Source organism: Morone saxatilis, unplaced genomic scaffold, assembly GCF_004916995.1.
Source record: "Morone saxatilis isolate NCDOM2014 unplaced genomic scaffold, NCSU_SB_2.0 Contig9, whole genome shotgun sequence".
Classification (NCBI taxonomy): domain Eukaryota; kingdom Metazoa; phylum Chordata; class Actinopteri; family Moronidae; genus Morone; species Morone saxatilis.
The window spans coordinates 13,379,609-13,400,952 of record NW_023340268.1 but is presented as its reverse complement, the minus strand read 5'-3'; the positions used below and the strand labels follow the sequence as shown (position 1 = coordinate 13,400,952).

At 40.4% G+C, this 21,344-nt stretch overlaps 1 protein-coding gene across 1 annotated transcript in view; it reads right to left on the bottom strand.

Annotated features, from left to right (window-relative positions):
• Nucleotides 1-21,344, bottom strand: part of rapgef5a (Rap guanine nucleotide exchange factor (GEF) 5a) — a 53,933-nt gene that overhangs the window by 22,546 nt on the left and 10,043 nt on the right. The window contains exons 3-11 of the mRNA XM_035681637.1: nt 21,218-21,324; nt 20,591-20,712; nt 19,327-19,504; nt 13,259-13,340; nt 13,125-13,173; nt 12,880-12,953; nt 9,245-9,427; nt 2,225-2,370; nt 1,145-1,245 (exon numbers count right to left, since the gene is read on the bottom strand). Coding sequence (XP_035537530.1) covers nt 1,145-1,245; nt 2,225-2,370; nt 9,245-9,427; nt 12,880-12,953; nt 13,125-13,173; nt 13,259-13,340; nt 19,327-19,504; nt 20,591-20,712; nt 21,218-21,324 — 1,042 coding nt within the window. The remainder of the gene's footprint in view (nt 1-1,144; nt 1,246-2,224; nt 2,371-9,244; nt 9,428-12,879; nt 12,954-13,124; nt 13,174-13,258; nt 13,341-19,326; nt 19,505-20,590; nt 20,713-21,217; nt 21,325-21,344) is intronic.

Here is a 21,344-nt window from a genome sequence, read left to right as displayed (position 1 = left end):
GTGTCTTTACCAGTTTTAATCACCGTGTCCATTTTATTTTAGAGAGGAGGAGGCCTCTGTTGATAATCCAATGAGCCAAATCTACTTCAAGATGTCACCAAACTTTGACTTTTGTTATTTTTTTAATGTGAAAGACCCCCTTGCGGCAGAAATGAGTAAACATCCATTGACTATGACAAGAAATTAGTTGATATTTTAAATCAGTTATCTTACTTTAACAGCATGTGAATGATAAAAACATAAAGCAACTGACTCAAATAATCCCAAACGATTTGGTGATTAATCAAGTAGTCAACTGAAAGAAAATGAAAGACATTTTTTTATTTAACTAAACAATCTTTTCTCTTTTGAGCTTCATAATTCATCAAAGTGAAGAAATCATTAGTTACGGCTCTACTTTCAATGTGGTCCATGTTCTAACAACACAGCTATAAAACAAATGACAAAACATTGCCTGAGGTAAAACAGTGTAGTAGGACTGAAACTTCTGCACCATCAAAGAACCCAGTAGCTTTAAGGTAGATCTGAGGATTGTGAAGATGATATATGACAGTTAACAAACCACTGAAATAGTTTGCAGCAGAAATGTCTACATTACCCCGAGGGAATCGTTTCACAAACTCATTAGAGCATTTAACCTCTTGAATATTTCTCATATTTACAGGCAGTGTCATGGCTGAATGAGTGCACACACGCACCTGGACATGGTGTGAAGTGTTGACTGACTCATGCAGCCATGCAGCCACACACACACACACAGAAAGTATAATTGAATGGAAGAGCATACCTCCTGGGTTTGAACTCACAAAGGGGAAAATCAAAGAGAGAAAGGTGTGTGTGTTGTAACTTGTTGCATGGTGTTGAAAAGGAAATTCCTTTGAATGTGAGGGGAGGGAGTAACTTTGTTTTATATACAACGTTGGTCAAACAGCAGAGACAAACATCTCAACTGCTTTATTTATATGACAAACTGTCTCATTTCCACTAACTTTTGTCTTACTCTAATTCTGTCTGTATGTTTCTATCTTTTTAGGAAGATACTGTACAGCCCCGTTGTATGTGTGGGATACCCTCTCACAGATGTGTCTCTGCACAGCGTTTACAAGACGTGTATTCACCTGCGTGTGCGTGCGGACAAACTTACCGCTCTCCCTGCTCTCTGGCGCCCCTCTTTGGTCATCCAGCCGCAAGTCACTTAGCAGATGCTCCAAGATCTTGAGCGGTGTCCCCGATACAACGACATACCTGTAAGACGAAGAGTCGAAACAATCTTCCTCACTAGTGATTGAGCACCAAGTACGACCGCTTCCACCCCTCTCCTCATCCTTATTCTCCTCCACATCGTCGTCATCGATGTAACGAAAATGAGGAACATCAAATGTACAGATTTCTGAACTGCTACCGTCCTCGTCATGACTGCTATCATCATCATCCTCATCATCTATGTCCTCTTCTGCCTCTGCAAGTGTAGCTAGCTCGGTGGTCATCTTCATATCCAAACACTCCCACAGGATCAGCCCTCATCTAAAGCTTTTCTATCCCAGGAAGGGTGCTCTCCTGTGGGGTAAAACTGCGTTCCCTTCCGCCTCTGTCAGCTAAAAGCTCCATAGATTAAAACCCGTTCTCTGACAACTCCTACAGTAGCACTCGGAGCAAACTGATTGCTAGTGACGATGCTAAGCAGTCTACACACACATACATACACCCACTTAACCTGCCTGTCACTGACACTCCCTGCATTGTGCCTTAGGTCTTGGCACAAACTGGCTTAAATACACAGACACTGCACAAAAGAAACTAACTTTGAGGAAATGCATTTGTATACAATCTCTCTCTCTTACACAAACACACAACACACACACACACACACATACGATTCTAAACCCATACAATGATTTGCAGAAGGAAGTAACCAGTCTTGGTGTCATATTTTTTTCCCTTTCAGCTGAAAACAAAAAAGCCATTCTCTTCATCCCGCTCTGTGCCAGAAGCTAAAGCATACATTATCTTAGACAGACACACACACACACACACACACGCACACACACACACACACACACTTGACAGCACTACTGTTATTTTGCATGTATGTGCAGGAGTGTGTGGTTGCAAAATTAGATGCCAGAGTAAAAAACTGAAAAAGAGAGGGAGGAGTACTATGATTATGTTTTTTGTTGCCACTGTTTGTGTGGAGGGCTCTTATTATGTAGGAAGGGGGACTGACCTCTTGTCGCAATCCTCCTCTCTGGACCCGCCCCCTGACGATGTGGGTGAGGGCCGGTCCGAGGGCGACGTCACTGATGATGTCACTCTCCGCAACACCAATACGTCCCGTCCTCTCTCCTTCAGACAAACCCTCCCCAGTGCCTCCTGAGAGAGGAAAGAGAGGACAAAACAGAGGGACAACATGTCACAAAGGGAAAAAAGGACAAAACTGCTGGAAGACCATTTAAAAAGGGTAGAGGATGTTTTTTTTATGTCATTTCAGAATCAACAGGCAATAAAATAAATGTGATGCATCTGCCTACATTATTTGTATCCTAACCGTGTCCAAACTGACTCTAATCACTGAAAACCCAGTCAGCCCTAATCTAAGACAAAAAAATACCTGTGTGACCCGTAGAGGTCAAATGACAGCCAGGTCGATATTGTAGGCCTATTTTAGCTTATTACAAGATATATAGGTTTCTGGGTATGATGTGAGTTAAGTAAGAAGAAATTACAGCCAAAAAATACCAAAGATACGTCTAAGGTAAGTTTAGTAATCATAATGAAAAATTTATTTTATCTAATGTGTTTATGTTGAAAAAGAAAATCAGTATAAATCAATATATGTCATAGTCAGATTTTTTGTCCAATATTGTTGTTGACCTAAAAAAATCCATTATCAGTTGGGCTCCAGACCCTTTACCTAAGATTAAAACGATTACATAGGCAAATGCAGCACCAATCCACACATGCACACACAGATACTGTTGGCACCATCAATGGGAGGTATTGCATTTCCTGCCTTCAGAAGAAATTGTATTGTGTAATACATAACAATGGGGACAACAAGGAATGTGGGCTGGCACTTGAAATGATCTCCTGCTCCAAAAATGAGCAGGCAACTTGATCTGTGACTCCAGGCACATACACGCCAACACCTGCAGCGACAGTGCGACGGCGACAGCGCTCCAGATGGACAAAGGAGCACAATAAGAAACAGCCCGACGGAGAAGAGAGAAAAAGGAGCGGAGAGATCAAAGGCAGAGGACAGAAGCAGGAGGAGAGATAAAGAAGCAACGTCTCTCCCCCAGCTGCTCGCTGCAGTCTCTGTCGCAGCCAGAGGGATCGAGCAGCAATCACTACTGACACAGAGAGCTCTCTAAGCAGGCCTGCCTTTCTGTTGCACCGTTTCTTTCTTTAATATACACACACACACACACACACACACTTACATATCACAGTGACGTTAAAGAAAAAGTCCTAAGGTTCATACAAAGTGCCAACAGTACAGTAATCAATAACTGTGATAACATTTGCAACCTTGATTTCATTTTAGACATCATGGAGCCCAGAGACAGAGCACTCCTAATGCAGTCACAGATATCTCTGTAACACACACACAAACAACTCAATAAACAGGCAGACACAAACAAGTGAACACACTATCTCTGTCTGATCGTCTGATGAAAGGAGTTGTCTGATTCAGAGAGACAGCAGGTGGGGTCTGACTTGGGTCAGACAAAACAACATGCCCCAAGTGCTCTGAGTGTGTGTGTGAACATGCCCTGATTACTCATATTCCACTGGATTATCATACAGATGTGAAACGGACTGAGGTCACTGGATCCTCTCCCTCAGGTGTACTGCTGTGTATATTTCTTAACATTTCCATTACATTTTCTTTTTATGTTTTTATTACAATTCCGCCATTTCATTTGGGCTGATTGACCATTGACATTGATCTTATTTAAACAATTCCTTGAGGCCAATTTGTGATTTTTGACTATATAAATACAATTGATTCAACAACTCAAGCTTCAGTTCCAATGTTAACTATCCATATCTATTTTACAGCTAAAGGATAATGATGATTTAACACTTGCAAATGCAACACAGAATATTGTTGTTTATTTCGACACCTTATAATGATTCACTGTAGGGGCGTTCAGGCAGTTCATAGGTTTTAAAAAGGAAAAAAAAAAAACACTCGCCCACTACTGCAGAGACTCTGATTTGATTCCCAGTAGCAAAGCCTCCATTTTGTCTGAACACTCTAAAAAACTATACTTTTAAGTAGCATAATTTGAAAATGTTTTAAGATATAAAGCTTATAAAGCTTTATAACTGTTTGTTTAGTCCTCATATCCAGCCACAATTAACAGAAACATTATTCATGGCTATTTAACAGCATTATAATCATTTCAATGTAAATAAGTATAAGGCAAAGGATTACACTGTATTACTACCCAGCCTTTAGTTGACCAACACAATATTCTGACACACATTGTTTTATACATGATTTGCAGTACACAAAAGACTGCCAGGTCTTCAAAGTGGAAAATGTGTCCTTTCAAAGAATCCCTGCCTGTTCATTATGTAACATGCTGAAATGAAATGTCCTCAAGGATTAGCAACACAGAGATGCTTGCAGCTGATAAATAAGGCAGTGATGTAAAGAGATGTGACACTGCATGCCATTAATTACAATTTGGGCTGGCACCCAGGCCGCACCCAGAGGCCCAGATGTGGTCCCAAGATAACAAGCTTGGTGGCTAAGTGGTCTAAAGGGGCCATTAGACCACTTCATCCATCCAGGGTTCAAATATGAACCAGGATGCTATATCAAAAGTCTCCAAAAAGGAAATAGATATTGCATAACCAATTATGCAATAACTACTATAAAAACAAAGGAAAAGAAAAAGTGCCACTGTGTTCCCGATACAGCAGAAAACTGTTGATCTTTCCGATAACACACTCACACTCTTTACACAGATGCCAAGAAAAACAACTCTGAGCCAAGAGTGGAGGAAGGTGGCATTATAAACACACACATGATCAAAAGGCTTCCACAAAATGCACCAAAACAAAAATAAGTCTGGCAACATTCCCACTATATGTAACTATATGTACATACATATGAATACACACACACAAACAATCTGATACGATTTAAGTGCAAACAGCAGCTCACAAGAACAACATTGATGTAGCCTGAGAAAGAATGTGAGGCATGAAAAGGGAAAATATACACACTCGAACACTGTGGGGAGGAGGGGGTTAGAAAGTTATGCAACACAGAAAAAGAGAGAGAACAAGAAAAGAAAGCAAGATGAAAGGCAATAGACCGAAACGGAAAGTGAGAGACACAGAAGAGAGTGGCGAAAAGTGAGAAATACAAGAAGCAGTGAGTGAGAGAAAGAGACAGAATCTAACTGTCATATCGGTTCTATCCAAACTTTTTAAATTGTGGGCCAGGAAAAATCTGGAAAGTCAATTAACACAACTTTGAAAATCTAATTTTCAAAAACTGATTGATTAGTTAATCTCAGCCAAAAATGGTAATATGTCAGGCTTTGGGATAAGTGGGTTGTAGGTTGGGTGGGACATTTCTGGGCAGCTATGATGGACAGAACCTTTTAAGTCCAACTCTTCCAAACTGGTGTATGACAAAACTGGATCAGCCACACCACATATGTACAAACCTCCATAACTCAGTTCTCAGGACAGTCACTTGTTCTCAGCGAACAGGTATGTCAGTCTCTTTCCTTCCATTTCTTCCTTTTCCGTTGACATTAAAGCTGACTTTGACTTGACTTTGACTTCCCATCCCTTCCTCCAATTCAACCATCTGTGCTTTCACCTCGTCTACACTCTTTCCTCCTCACTGTCTCTTCTCTACACTCCTGGAAACACTTTTTCTGTTTCCTCTCCCTCATCATGCTTGAGCCAAGTCTTTCTCTCTGTCACTGTCTTTGAATGGTCAGACTTCATGCTCTAGAGGTTTGAGGTTTGGAACGAGAGAATAGAGGCCAGAGGACGTGCACCTGCTGTGGCCTTCACAGGGTCATAAACTGCAAACAAATTAAACACATTTTTGGGTTCTTATGAAATCAGGACTTTGAGGAAAAGCTTTTTTGCCCTCTCTTTGTCTCTCTTTCACTCAGTCTGTCCGTCTGTCTTTTCTTTCTCACACACACACACACACACACACACGGGAACAGGAAGGGAACACGGAGTGCTTCCTTTAGGCCCTCCATGAGGCCCACCTTTCCTCTTACAATTCGTCATATTGTGTGCGTGCGTGTGCGTGTTTATGTTGGTGTCTGCGCTGATAGTGACCAAGCCATATCTGTGTTATGATAGCTCTAGGCCCAATTCCTGGAAATAATGGATAAGAATATGAAAACACAATGCTTTTAGGTCAGGAACACACATACATACAACCACACATGCACAAACACACACACAAACACGCAGTGAAATTAGAAAGTAACGCACAGTGCTGTGCAGGTTGACCTCTGATAAAGTTTAATGGCTGAATCAAATGTGGAAGAGTACAAATGCAAGTCTGAAATGACTAGAAGGCTGAGATTCACCCAATATACTATACTGACACGAGTTATATCACTATGGAAACAGCCCACACCGGTTTGTCAGAGCTTGTCTTGTCATGGAAAAAAAGGAAACTAAAAAAAAAAAATCACCATGACAACCCAGTAAAAGGAGAGAGGTCTTTGTGGTGATTCGAGCTGTTTGCTTGGTTTTGGTTTCTGCCACATTTTGCAGCCTGTGCTAGACGATGAGCTGGCAGGTATTATCAAACCTGTTACACACCTCCTTACATGTGTGGTGCATTACTGAAAAGCATCACCATGTGATCAACAAATCCTTCTGATCTACTTTGACAAGACTAACGACCTTTTATCATGCCCATAAACTTGCAAGAATTGTTTGGTTAATTTCCTCTGACACTTTTACTGTAACCACTGGCACCCTCTGTGAATTGAAGTGGTGCTTGATGTAACACGATGAATGATTTTTAAGTTACAAGTTAGTTTTATAAGGACTTTATTGCTTGCACAGCATTGACGCACATTCATGACAGCTCAGTACCTGGTGATGTTATTCCATTTTATTTTATTGATATTTGCATATGCTATAATCCAGTCATTTTTGCCTCCCCTACATCTAATAACATGCCACCACAAGTCTTAAATATCACTGTTTTACATATCTCGTACTGTTAGTTAGTATATGGAGGTGCACATTTAATAATATATATCATTTTTTTCTTTTTAATTTAACAGAATTTTCTTTTAAAAAAATCAATGTGTAGGATTTAGTGGCATCTAGAGGTGTAGTTGCTGATTACAACCCCCTCGACTCACCATCTCATCCCAAGTGTAGAAGAAACTAAGGTGGCCATGAAACTCACGAAAAAAAACACAAGTATTTGGCTTATAATATGTTCTGGGCTACTGTAGACACATGGCTGTTCAACATGGCAGACTCCATGGACGAGGACCTACACTACCTCTGTAGATAAAAACGGCTCATTCTGAGGTAACAAAAAACTATTCTTATTTTCAGGTGATTACACACTAATAAAAACGTACCTATGCATATTATATACATTTTCCCTCTAAATGTTACACACTGGACCTTTAAGATAATATGTAAACCCTGGCAATGCCAACAGAAATCATATTTTGACAACTCCTGCAAAAGCTACTGATGCTGCTTTTATCAACAAAAACAAAGTTCCCACTCTGTCTGATCTAAGAAATGGCATGTGTATGTAGACCGAAGGACCTTTGAACTACATGGGTGTTTCATCATTAACCTCGCAACACTTATTCATCAACACTGTTACCAATGTTTCCCTCAAATCTCTCTTTAACTAGATTTTAAGTTTAAGAAAACACCTCTGCGATTAATGTCACATCAGTCATTCTCAACTGCTTGCTCCAGGATTCTTTGAAACTATATCGTCTCTATATTTAAAACAAAGACAAGATCATTACTTCTGCATATTTTCATACACATCTGCCTGTAATTCAGCACAAACTATATATGTTTGGAAATGCTATTACCTTAAGCTTTTTATTCAGAAAAATGTTTTAAAAAAGGTTTATCATGTAAGTTAGGCCTACGTCAGTTTGAGAGGACTTGACATGATACTTTGAGATTCTAGTTAACCCTAAAAGTGGGCAAATTGTTCTATAAATAAAAAAGGTCAGTATGTAGTGTCTAGAGAGAAGCCTAGTGTAGTTGAACCCTCTCTTTACATGAATATTTCTCCGTACATTCACACAGTAGTGAGGCTGTTATCAAACACATTATGTTTCTACTTCTGTATATAGAATGAAAGTGAAATCCTATGCAGTCTGGAAAATCCCCAAGGCTGGGCTTCAGTCAAACTCACCAAGCTGAAGAGAAATGTGGTACATTTCTCAAACACACGCATCGTGATGTAGGGTGAAATCAGACTGCATTCGCTTCGTTTCCTGCCCTCAGGTGTACTGTAGAGCAGGATTATACAGTACAGCGCTTCACTAACACCCCACTCATTATGCGCACACACTGAGTCAGCCTGCCACAGCACCAGCAGTGCATTAACACACACACGCACGCACACAAGCTACGACACATGATTACAAGTTCTAGCCAGCAAACTTACACACATGTACAAATTAACATAGACACACACACATACAGTACTTGACAGCATGTAAAAGAGATCGCATTGCACTAAGTCATTATCAACGCCCACATAAGACGAGCTAAAGAGCTAGTGGATGTTTAAAATAAAATGATCTGAATGAAGCGAAGCTCCGTGCATCTTCAGTTTGCACGTGTCTGTGTCTGTGTCGGTGCACAGATGTGTTCTCATGTACTCGGATGATGCACAAAAGTGAGCAGACATGCTGTACACCTGTATATCTGCCCTTTAGACAACACAAATCAGAATGGTCCTGATGAAGATTTACTCACATGATCCCTCACCCGAATCCAGTGAGTAACTCAGACCTGAAGTATGTGTGCTTAAAAGTGACAACAATAATGACAGCATCTACCACATGATGACGTCCGCTACTCTCTACTCATACTAACCATATAGCCACAACTCGCTTTGCAGATTACATGGTGAAACACCAATGAGTTTGCAGAACAACATCACCAGCCCCATCAGAGAGAGTGTATGATATTAATGACATTTCAAAATATAGGTGGCATTATCACGCACTTTACTCACCGCCTGGTTCCTGTCAGGCAGCCGGTAGTTGTGGTTTTGCAGCAGCCGGCAGCCGTCCTTGGCCAGCCGCTGAACGGCCTCCAGTCCCAGCCGGCTGGTCAGCTCCTCGCGGCTGCACGTCCCCATTCCTCCACCGCTGCTGCCGCTGCCACCGCCGCCCCGCAATGCACACACCCCACCCAGCTGCAACACAGGAGGCATGAACACATATCTCAAGCCGCAGTCCCAAGACATGGTGGAAACTGTCAAAAAGTGTTTGCGGGATGAAGGCCAAGAAAGTTCAGTGTTATTGTCCAAGGGAGAATGAATGCAATTTGGGCATAATCCAGGAACAAGCAATGACAAGTTTTCAGTTGTCCCTTTATGTCCATGTGAGGAGAATGAGATGAAATCGTAATCCTGTGTCTCTCTGTCTCTTCTTCTTTCTATCTATTAAAGTCTGTAATTCCCATTATCTATTGCACTTCTCTCTTTGTCTATGTCTGACTGCTCTGTGTCAGAGGATCTGGCGGAGAAAGAGTGAGTGTGTGTGATTAGTAGTATAAGTGGGCGGGAGTGTGTGTGTGTGTGTGTGTGGGAAGAGTGTGGGCTGGGGTGTCTGCCTCCTCCCTTCTATAGTTGTGTTAACCATCCTTGTAGCCCAAATTAAGTACACAGTAATTGTCTAAATATAAAATATCTACAAGTGATGTCTTAAAAAAAGAAAAAGAGAAACACAAAGAAGCATACACTAAGAACTAAAGACCTGAAGAGAAAGCAGAAAAGGAAACAGAGAGACATAGGCTGAGAATATATTTCATTAAAAGAGCTGTAGGATACCGGAGAAACTAATGGCTTGGTCCTTGCATAGACCTGAAAAAAAAACTAGAAAACATGACTCTGTGTCTGTCTGTGTGTGTGCTCCCTGTAGGGTGCTGCTAGTATGATGGTTATCACCAGCGCTGGGCAGCATGGTCTGTTTATTTTCCTTGGGAGAGGGAGAGAGGGGTATTTCATTTGGCTCAGAGCTGGTTAACTCTTCCTGTGAGCTCAGTTATCCCACGGTGCCATGCTCTAGCAAAGACACACACACACACACACACACACACACACACACACACACAGAACATTATGGCATACTCCCACGCTTCATTTTGTTTACTAGGAAAACTCCCCCCAGTGACAACTCTTATCTAGTAGAATGGCCACGTACACACACACACACACACACACACACACTATATCAGAGCCACAGCCCCGTCCCTTCCTGTTAACCTGTTTTCAGCTACTTGTCCCAGACACAGAACATACCAAGATAAACCTGTCTGTGTGTGTTTGTGTTTGTATTGTGTGGACGTCTCGGCCTATCTCCCTTCCTCTGTCATTCTATCCTGTAATTTCTTTAATCTCACGTGTCTGTGACCTATGACAATCTAAAACTTTCAGATAACTGAAACTAAATTAGACTTCAATCCAGTTAAGTTTCTGTGGAGTTGAATATGTAAAATATTTCCATTGTTTTTAACTCTACTAATAAGTTTTATTCTTCATCCATGTTGACATTCTGTACTGCAGCAATGTGTGGTTTATTGTCCTCTGTCTCATTATGTCATATAAACTAAAAAAATACTCATGTTACCACTACAATCTGCAGCGGTTCCCAAACCTCCTGAAAGGATTGCAGGATGAATCTTACGTCCATCGAATCATGACGTGTTGCATAGTTGCCTTTGTGACCTCATGGGTCATGTGAGGCTTTTTCTCTCCGCTGCCATCTTTACATGCCAGGGTTATATTTGACCAGAGCAGCTTGTCTCTGAAGCATGAAATTCACTTGTAAATGTATATAACTGTCTATGTTTATTGGCAATTGACATAAAAGTAATTTTAATTTTAATTGTGCCTTTAACTTGTTTTTGACTTGTCTTGACACATATACAGCACAACTAGTTTAATACATTTTGTAGTTTGTAGTGAGAGAGGCAGAGAAAGAGAGGAAAATAAAAAAGAGATGCAAGGAGGCAAGGCTTTGTCCCCTCCTGCTGTCCGTGATCACAATACTTTTAATGTAGCTGAACTCATCATATAGCTCCTTTCATTCATAAAATGTTCTGTTTCTGTTTTCAACAGGTTGAGTATAAAATTTGGTCTTGGCTCACAAAAAGCCAACTATTTTAATCAGCAGTCATTCTCGAGCTTTGAAACTGCAGACAAAATCACTGTTATGATCACAACATCAACAGACAAACTAAACAAAAACACAGGTTCATGACAGCAGCTGTGCTGTGAGATCTGCTGTATCAACATCCTATGTAAGTATAGCCACAAAGCCTTTGTTACTAAATCGAATTGAGCTGCCAATGTGTTTACAATAGAGTTTTAAAACACAAAATTAAATTAAATAAAAAATAAAACAACCCTAAACTACAGTATATTATAAATGTGGCTTAAGTGAATGCTCTTCTTCTGACATATTTTCACTGGACATTGAAACTACAACACTATGACGGAGCCGCAGCGAACGGAAATCAGCTGGAACCAATAGAAACAAAATCATTACTTGGGTCATAAACAAGAAAAAACATTTGAGCTTATTTTTTCTTTATTTTTCCTTAGTAAAAAAAAAACCCCTTTAGGCCACTAAAATTGTCCAATATTATATGAGAGGGGAAATATCTTCATTTCTTTGTATTATGAAACCACAAGCCAAAAACATGTTACGTACTTTTTTTCATGCTCTCCTCCTCTCTCCTCATCTCTGGTGTAATCAGAGAATGAATAATTGATGCAGAAAAAAAGGTTTCCACTGTATAGAGATGGGACTAGAGAGCGAACAGCGCCCCACCGCACTCTTTTGACCCCATTTTCTACGTTCAACAACCTCGTGGAGGTACGCACATGCACACGCATGCACTTAACTTGCACTCATTGACCTTTAAAAGAGGGCAAGGGAGTCAGAATAAGCCAGTTACGGTCTGTTATTATGGATGTCCAAGGCCAATCTGTGTTGGAGATAGTCAAATTATAATTTTAATTGGTTGGTATTGGTCATATTTAGCCTGGTCCATTTCCAGTCCTTTGTTTTTAGCAATCTGGTTACCACAGCTGTCAAAAAGCTTTACTGTGCCCCATAAAACACAGAAACCTATTTCAAATGCACAGCGCTGCAATACACATGCAAAGTGTGGAGCAGCATGAACAAATAGATCCAGCTTTTTCATGTAATGATATTCACAATGACAGCATGTGTTTTCCCCCGCACAGGTTGAAGCAGCAGCTGCTTTGCATGTATTTCAAACATTTCATCAAAAAGCTGAAGATGGAAAAAAAAAACTGCATTTGACCTTTTTTGTTTTTTGTTTATGATGCGTATAAAGAGAGGTTGTCCAAATCAACTCCAGACTAACATTACTCTCTCCACTGATGTTATAGCAAACTATACACTATATACAAGCTTTATTTTCTTAATGCAGAGATATTTTGGGAATATTTCTATGTTAAATTGGACTGGCTTTTCTAATTTTATTGTTGGCCTAGTGTGCACTGTCCAGATTAGGAAAACTCCTTTCGGCAGAGGGTGAAAATTAACTGAGGGATCAGGATTGGGGGCCAATGTATGATCAAATGATGTATGTCTTTGTATGTGTGTGTGTTACCGGGCTGCTCTCCTCGCTGGGTGTGCGAGGCTCCTGTTGGCTCGTCTCTGTCGTCTCAGAGTCCTGCTCTGATACTGCAACCAAACAGAATCAAATGATTAAGGATAGTTCTTTACACTTATTACGCATCACTGTCTTTGTCACTCCGTGTTCTCATAATGTCATAATGTAGCTGGAAAAGCAAAAACATAACAGGAGAACTTCTCGGGAAAGCGTGCACACACTCAGCTTAAATGTATACTCACAAGCTTTGCGAGTCTTTCGGGCAAGAGCAGCTGCCAACTCACTTTGTACCTGTACAAAACACAGAAATAAATGCTGTGTATTTTATGGATGAGCCTGTATTTACCAATCTTCAGAAACACATGCACACACTGACCGTAGAAGTGAGCCTCTCGAGAGCTTTCATCTGGAGAATCTCACTGCAGATGTCCCTGTTGCCTTCAGAGTCCTCCTCTGACCTTGAACAGACACATGCACACATACAGTGCAGAGCTTTACTCACAGGTGCATTATATCCTGATCAAACAGTCTCCAGAGAAAAAAGTTTCCTGCAGAACTTTGGTCCACTCTATACTGCCCCCTGGTATATCTAGAAAAGAAGTACAGCCTACAAAAACATCTGCTTCTCAGCTGGATGTTCTTTTCTATATACATATATATTAATTGGATAGAGGCCACCTTTATATAAAGAAACCTGAATGTTATATCTAAACAACAGTGTCTTCCAAATTGTTGCTCACTGGTTTCTCAGACACCAAACTAGTCAGAAGTTTGATCGCAATGTGAATTGCAAGAAGACAGATACAGCTAACATCTGACCATTGTTGTTCAATCCTGTACTACACCTAGTTTAATGGCATGAAATATAATTAGAGACAAAGCAAATTAGTCAATTAATCAAACAAATTAACTGTTCACTGTGGAAACTGACATTTTTTTTTACAATTTTGATATTTCATAGAGAAAGAATTAACTGAAAACCGTGGCACGTGATAAACATACATCAGACGAGTATATGTTCTGTGTGAATATTTTATTTTCCCTCCCATCTTTCTTTCTAGTTCTTCACTGCTCACATGTCTTTGTATCGAGCATCTCTATCTGCACCCCCATTTGCTCTTTCATGTGGTTTCATTTTAAATAGCTCCCAGACACACCCTTCTATTGATGTTAGTGAGGGTGTGTGTGTGTGCGGCAATGCGGCGGCTGCTTGAACATGTGTTCACAATGTATATAGATGTGTGACTGATTTTTTTTCCAGGCCTGACTGCATCTGTGAATACATTTGTGTATAACTTCATTTGTGTGTGTATGTGTGTGATGTATAAACAGGTGGTTGTTTTGGGGTAAACTCTGCATTATTCCCACAGCAATAATACAAGGTTGTAGAGTTTGTCTTCAACAGCGGCAGACTGCACCCAAGGGCCCCTCATATAATATGTTCTCTTACAAAACCACTGTTTGGATTGGTCTCCCACACACTGCATCACCCCCGCACAAGACAGACAGACACACACACACACACTCTCTTACTCAGGCATCTGCACGTGCATACACACACACAGACCCACACAGACATACCAATTTGCATACATTTGGTTTTTATCAACAGATCCCAGTGAAGAAGATGAAGCCCTGTGTGACTCTGTGTGTGTGTGTGTATGTGTGTGTTTGTACACTGTAATCTGATAAGGGAATGATAGATGCAGAAGCGGGAGAGATGGTGATAACACGTAGCCCTCAGCCTGACACTTCAGCTATCGGCTCAGACACAGACAGAGAGAGACAGAGGCAGGTAGACCCAACAGATGCCCTAAAGGAGTGTAAAAATATAACACATATATATTTTTACTGTCAGAAGAAAAGAGGTTTGGTGGTTGTGCTTTCCCATAAGTATTTATGGAGGATTTATTGGCAAAAATGGGATATAATAATTAAAAGTATGTTAATTGTTGTGTTTTTGCTACCTTAGAATGAGCCTTTTATATCTACAGACACTGTAGGCTGACTTCTATTGAGTCCACCATGTTGAAATGCCATGTTTCTACTGTATCCCATAACTGAAAAACAAACACTAACTCTAGATCTAGCCGTTCACGTTGGGTTTTTTTTGCGCATTTCACAGCCATCGTAATTTCTCCTTCACAGTTAAAAAGGGAGAGTACAGCGAGGGAGTTGCAATCTGCAACTACACCACAAGATGCCAATATATCCAACACACTGATCCTTTAAAGGCCAATAACTGATGACAAAAACTTCTGACAGAGCTGGATGAACAAGGGCAAATGATCAAGTTGTCACTGCGGTTCAATGCCGGGGATTTTTATCTTTTGTTGTCCATTAGTGGATCGTGAGATGTACAAAGTCTATTCTAAGTCATCATGCTAAATTTATTCTCATCAGGGTCATTAATCTTTTGTAGCCGCCATTCATTTGGTAATTTGGTGACTCACCATGAGTCGAGTGTACCAGAGCTGGAAGAGAGGCACAGTGGGAGGTGTGTCACCAATCATTAAGCAGCACAGAGCACTATTGATAGAGGATTGTGCTTGTAACGCCTCCCTGTACTTACCAAAAAACCAAAAAGGTTTAGTAATATTCAGTTTTTACCAGAACACATCCTAATCAAAGCCTTACCGATTCTTATTCTAAACAATAGGTCAACCTATGTTTGATATAGATTCCTCACACAAGAAAAAAATATGACTATACACTTTAATCTACCTACTGCATAAGAAGATGTGGCTGTGATCTGAACCGAACACAGAATTAAAAGCTTGTGTCACAATGGAGATTTGTGGAGGAGGAGAATGTAATCTCATTTGGATGCCCTCGTCTCTAGCCAATCCTTCAGCATTCTGTCGAGTCTGTTTGGCTTCTTGCCCTTTTTGGACCAGAGCATCATGCAAAGCAAGCAAGTGTGTTTTCTCCTCCCAAGCTAAGGTGTCATATTTTATCTCCTGGCAATTCTGCACTTCCTGCACACAGATATGCAAAGAACACTGTATTTCAAAAGGCAGAAAAACTGGCAACTTAATTGTTATTGACTGCGTCAGTCAATGAGAATTACTACTCCTACTATACCAAACAATAAAGTATGTATATAGATAATGTACTGCATATAATATACAGTATAATGTGGGAGCAAAGAGAGGTCCTTTGGAGAGTACACAGATTTGTGCATTAAACTGTTGTAAATTGCCACTGTCACACAATAAAACACTGATATATTATAAAGGCAGTGAACAAGATATTGCGGCATCAAATACACAGAATTAGCAGTTCAAATTGCTGTTGTAGTGCATTGCATAACATTAGATATTTAGTTTAAGGCATATATACAGGGTGACAAAATATTAAACATTCTCAACATAATCTGAACATATAGCCTTAAATGCCTTTGTTTCAGGGCTACTGTATTGGATTACATTATACTGCCTTGTGTTTGGAGTCTATATGGAAGTTATGTGATTAATATACAGAATAGGTTTGTAATCAGTGCATATAGTTAACATCTCCATGATCTGACAAAGCTGAATTTGACATGGCTTTAACTTTAAATGAATAAATGCACCAACTTCTGCTGTAGGGGCAGTGTGCAGTTTTTCATAGTTCCAACTGTAATGCCTTCGCTCTACACAGCTCTTCTAAAAACAAATCACTATATATGAGTTTTTCCCTTACTATAATGTGAGGCAAAGTGGAAGCGAGAGAATGAGACAGAGAGACATTTTCCTGCCAATGAAGCTCATTAAATTGAAACTGAATTTGATTCAGATGGAGATGGAGAGAGATCAGGAAAGACATGTTTTTTGTATACTGTATTTATTTGACCCTCAGTTAAAATAACAGTCTTTTTTTTAAGATTTATTCAAGGTACTATGATGTACGAAGCGGAAGTTTGAAACTTGAGAGTTTTGTTAAATGTATCCAACAAAAGAACATTTATTTGTGTCGAGCGTTGCAGTGAACAATAAACAATAAACTAATAAACCTCAACGACCACAATGTGCCTGGTAGAAAATATTCCTGTTCATACACAGCAATCCTTGGAGGCAAGCTGGCTGTGTTGACACAAACTGATTAATGACACACTAAGAAACATCTTCTACACATGATGCAGAAGAGATAACCCACTTAATTAGTCGCCTGTTGTTCTAGGGCTTCACTAAAGTAGAAATCACTAGAAGGAGGCATAACAGTCAGCTAATGTTGCCTTATCAAGTTATCAGTATCAATTTAATGCTTGCCTCATTAGATTAAACTACAGCAAGAGATAGGGAGCCATAATTCATGAGGAGCATGAGCATCAGATACACCTGGCTGCATTTGCAATCTTGCTGCAGCACCTTCAACAATGGTGTATTTCTCTAATTAGATATTTTGTAACAAGTCTGATGTAAGCAAGAGAAACTGCATGCAGATGTACTTTATATAAGATGACCCTACCCTTTTGCAACACCTGTTTTTGAATAAAGACTTTATGAAGACAAGAAGCACTATAGACTAGAATAGATGCACCATATTTGACATACTCTAAAAACGATATAAGCTATTATTTTATTTGAATCACTGCATTTTATTAGCCTTCTGCCAATTCTTCTTTAAATCTTCTTTTTCCAACTTCCACAACAAGAATCAAGAGTCAACATTAACTAATAGGTCAGTGTATTAACCAAGTCTCCAGGAAGCAGCCAGTGGAGTTATATCAGGTGTTTTCCCTCACAGCTACAGTTATTCTCCTTTACACCAACAAGAGACGAAGAGAGACAAATGGGGAGAGAGGGATGGTGTGAGACAGAGAGAGCTGGAGAGGATTCCTGCAGAGAAATGGTGTGACAGTCATAAAGAGACACAGACAGCAGCAGGGTCAAAGTGACAGACAGAGTTAGGATGTTGACTATATAATCTCATCTATGTTCAATCTGCGAAGGTGAAACAAACGTGCTAAAAATGGCATCAATATGTCAATAACGCCCCTCTCCCATCCACCCATTCCTCTGCACCCTGCCAACCCATGGAGACACTGTGGTTGAGTGCCCTTAAGTATGAATGTCATCCACTATAATGTACGTACAGTAACTGATGCAGAACATAGGAGTACGTACAGGAAGATACATAAGATTTATATGACATTCAATTCCCCTTGCTATCGTGCTCTCTCCCTGGTGTCTGTAAAAACCCTCTGAAGTTGACACACAGATGAATTTGTTCCCTTCGCTCTCCATATATACTAAAAAAAAATGTGTTAACCCCCCCCCACACACACAGACACCACCGCCACCACCCGTCTCTGTCCCTCTTTCTCTGAGTGACAGATTGAGTTCAGTAGCAGCCTCAGCAGGAATCCCACACACAGGAGCGGCAAAGCAGAGAACTCTGGCTGACACCACTCTGCATGTGTGTGTGTGTGTCTGCGTGTATATGTGTGTCAGAGCCCATCTCGTGTATATGAGTGATCGCCCCATGTGTCAGTTTTTGTGTATGAGTGTATTTCTTCTATTGATGTGGAGGTGTGTTCGTCTGCATATGAACGTGTCTCTCACATAAGCAGACTGAGGATTTAAAACACAGAATAAAGATTAGGTTTCTAGCTGGGATTTGAGGAAGCTCTTGGAGAGTGTGTGTGTGTGAGTGTATGTTATGTTGCAAAACAGTACTTGCAAGTGTTAACTTCCACTAAATCAAACAGTCACTTTTCACAGTAAATCACCAGACAGACAAATGACCTCAATCTTAAATCTAAACGGGAATGCTGTCACTTATACTTTACCAGATTAATGAGCTTCCACTTCAGGTCAATGGAGATCATCTAGTATTTTACATCTAAGTCACATTCACCATCAACAACTCTGAAACAGGTTGGCCCTATTGACCTCTTGTCACACAACAGATAAATATATGAATAATAATATGCATTTATATCTTCATCCACTACTTTCAGTTTTTATTTGAAAATCAAACTACCACTCAAACCTGGGAAAATATAAAATATTCAATATGTATTGATCTGTCTGAATTCTAAACTCAGTGTAAGCGCTGTCCAGTTCAGCACGGGGGGAGAGGGGGCACATAAACAGCACTGTTGTTCTCTTTAAGACAAAATGGTGGGAACTTCAATCTTCCACCAATCCCTGTGCATTTTTGCCTAAACTGTTTCAGCCCCAATTCTGACACTAAATCATCTGAGATGTAATGTGTGTGAACTATAAAAGGATCAACATCAAGGTTTGACTTCTTTAAAAAATAAAACTGCCTTACAACAAATGTGAAGTTACCAGTTAGCTACTAATTCAAGTGAAGCAGCGGATGGATTTTACAACGTGAAGGTAACTGAGGATTAGACTACGTGCCTAGTCTAAGTCAAACTAATTGTTCATTGAAAGCCCTACCATCCTTCCATCTCAGGATAACTTGCAGACAGTTGAATTGATGGACACTTACGGGCTGTTGGCCCCACCTCCAGAGCGGAACTGGACGTATGGGGCGAGTTGTAGGAGGAGCCTAACAGCCTCTGGCCAATCCCCCTCATTGGAGCGAAACTCGCAGGAGGCGGAGTCACACTCCTCAAAGCTGAACTGGTAGTAAGAGTTGGAGTCTGAAAACACCACCCGCTGGTCCACTGCAGGAAGAAGAGACACACAAAAACAAGTAGCAGCGTCAGGGGCCAACATGTTAGCTCGCCTACCTGCATCATTATCAGAAAGGAAAGGCAATGATGCATGTTGGTACACAGATGTACTCAGTTGATCAAGTATTGAGAATACAGCATTCCTTCAAGTTGTTGTTCTTTTAAGATAGCCATAGAATATGAGATGATTCATTTGATAAGCTGTTTTTCAAATTTAAACAGCCAGGGGTCAAATGTAATTTGAATGTAGGAGAAATCCTGTTCCTAAACGTTTTAAACAGGACAATCATTGCTTTGTGCATCACTAAAATGGGACACTGAATTAAAGAAATCATGTAAAATGTACATTTGTGGTATACATGGTAATATATAACATATTTTAGTTTCCAGAGAAATAATAGAGACACGGTGACAACAATAAAACCTGGATCAACTCTTTGTATCTGTTGTGGTGGATTAGCTGGACCGATGAACTGCACCTGAGCAAATGTTCAAAAGCCGGCAGCTGCAAGAGGATCAGGTTTGCTCATTCGTTAAAGAAACATTAACTGCCTTTGAATATTATAACCGAATTACAAGGAAGTGTCGTCCACAGCATACTGAGTATAGTTTCAACAAAACATAGGGTAAATAATATAAAACGATTTCTACTTTTCCTTCTTTGTCAGCTTTATTGAATATAGAAATATAATTCACATCCAGGCATTGTAAGTGTAGTGATGGAAGATTCAGTTCATCAGAAGGTTTAGTGTCTAGTAAAATGCTAGTTGTCAACATGGCCTTAGCTAAATAAAGAAAGAGGATGTTTGGGATTATTGGTGGGTGTGTGGATACAGAGTCCTTTTACCTTCTAGAAAGTTGAGCAGGTGAATGAAGAAGTGAATTAATCTCTCTATTCTGTTGGAAATTACCTGGTGAACTGGTTCATTCTTTGTCTCTTCACAGATGTGTAGACTGTTGCCGATGTCGCTAGAAGGTTACTTTAAATTCTGAAGCACAGTGCAACCTCCAGGCATGCTAGTGTGCATGTGTGTGTATATATGTGTGTGTATATGTGTGTGTGTGTGTGTTTTTTACCAGACAGCAGGACTCCCAGCTCCAGCAGCACCTGCCAGACACGCACAGCAGTAGTCCGACAGCGTACGTACACACACTGCTCACACAGCCACTGCACCAGCTCCACGCCCACATAGCTACGCCTGTTAGAATACACACACACATATTCAGCACACAAGTACAGCCACACATTGTTATGAAACACATACACACACTTGTTCCCTCTGCACAAGGCTAGTCTTTTATTTAATCAATATCCATTGATTATTCATTAGTTCTCTGTAAGCCTTTTCCACACTGAATACTTTCCGTCTGATTTCCACTAGGATAAACTCCTTGTGTGTTTATGTGAGTGTGTGTGCAATGACGTTTAAACGTATGTATTTATATCCATGTCCAGATGTCCACATGGTTTTTGCATGCATTTGTACTGTTTGTACAGTATATTGCATTAGATGTATTCCCAGCCCACCATGTGTTCTCCTATGCAACGTCTACGTCAAGCTTTGCTCGTCTTACTGCATAAACAACCTGACTGGCCAATCAGGATGTTGGCTCAGTGGCTGGAGAGTTGGTGGATATGCTTCGCCGGATGCATCGATTCAGCCCTACACACAGACAGACACACAAACACAGCGACAAGTGTACCGTATGATTCTGGCCAGGTGGATCTTGTCTTTAGCTGGGTATGGTCCATGAGAGAGGAAGGCATTCCTCACAGTCCGACCAGCACATGGAAAACTCTGGGAACAAGACTGACACACACACACACACA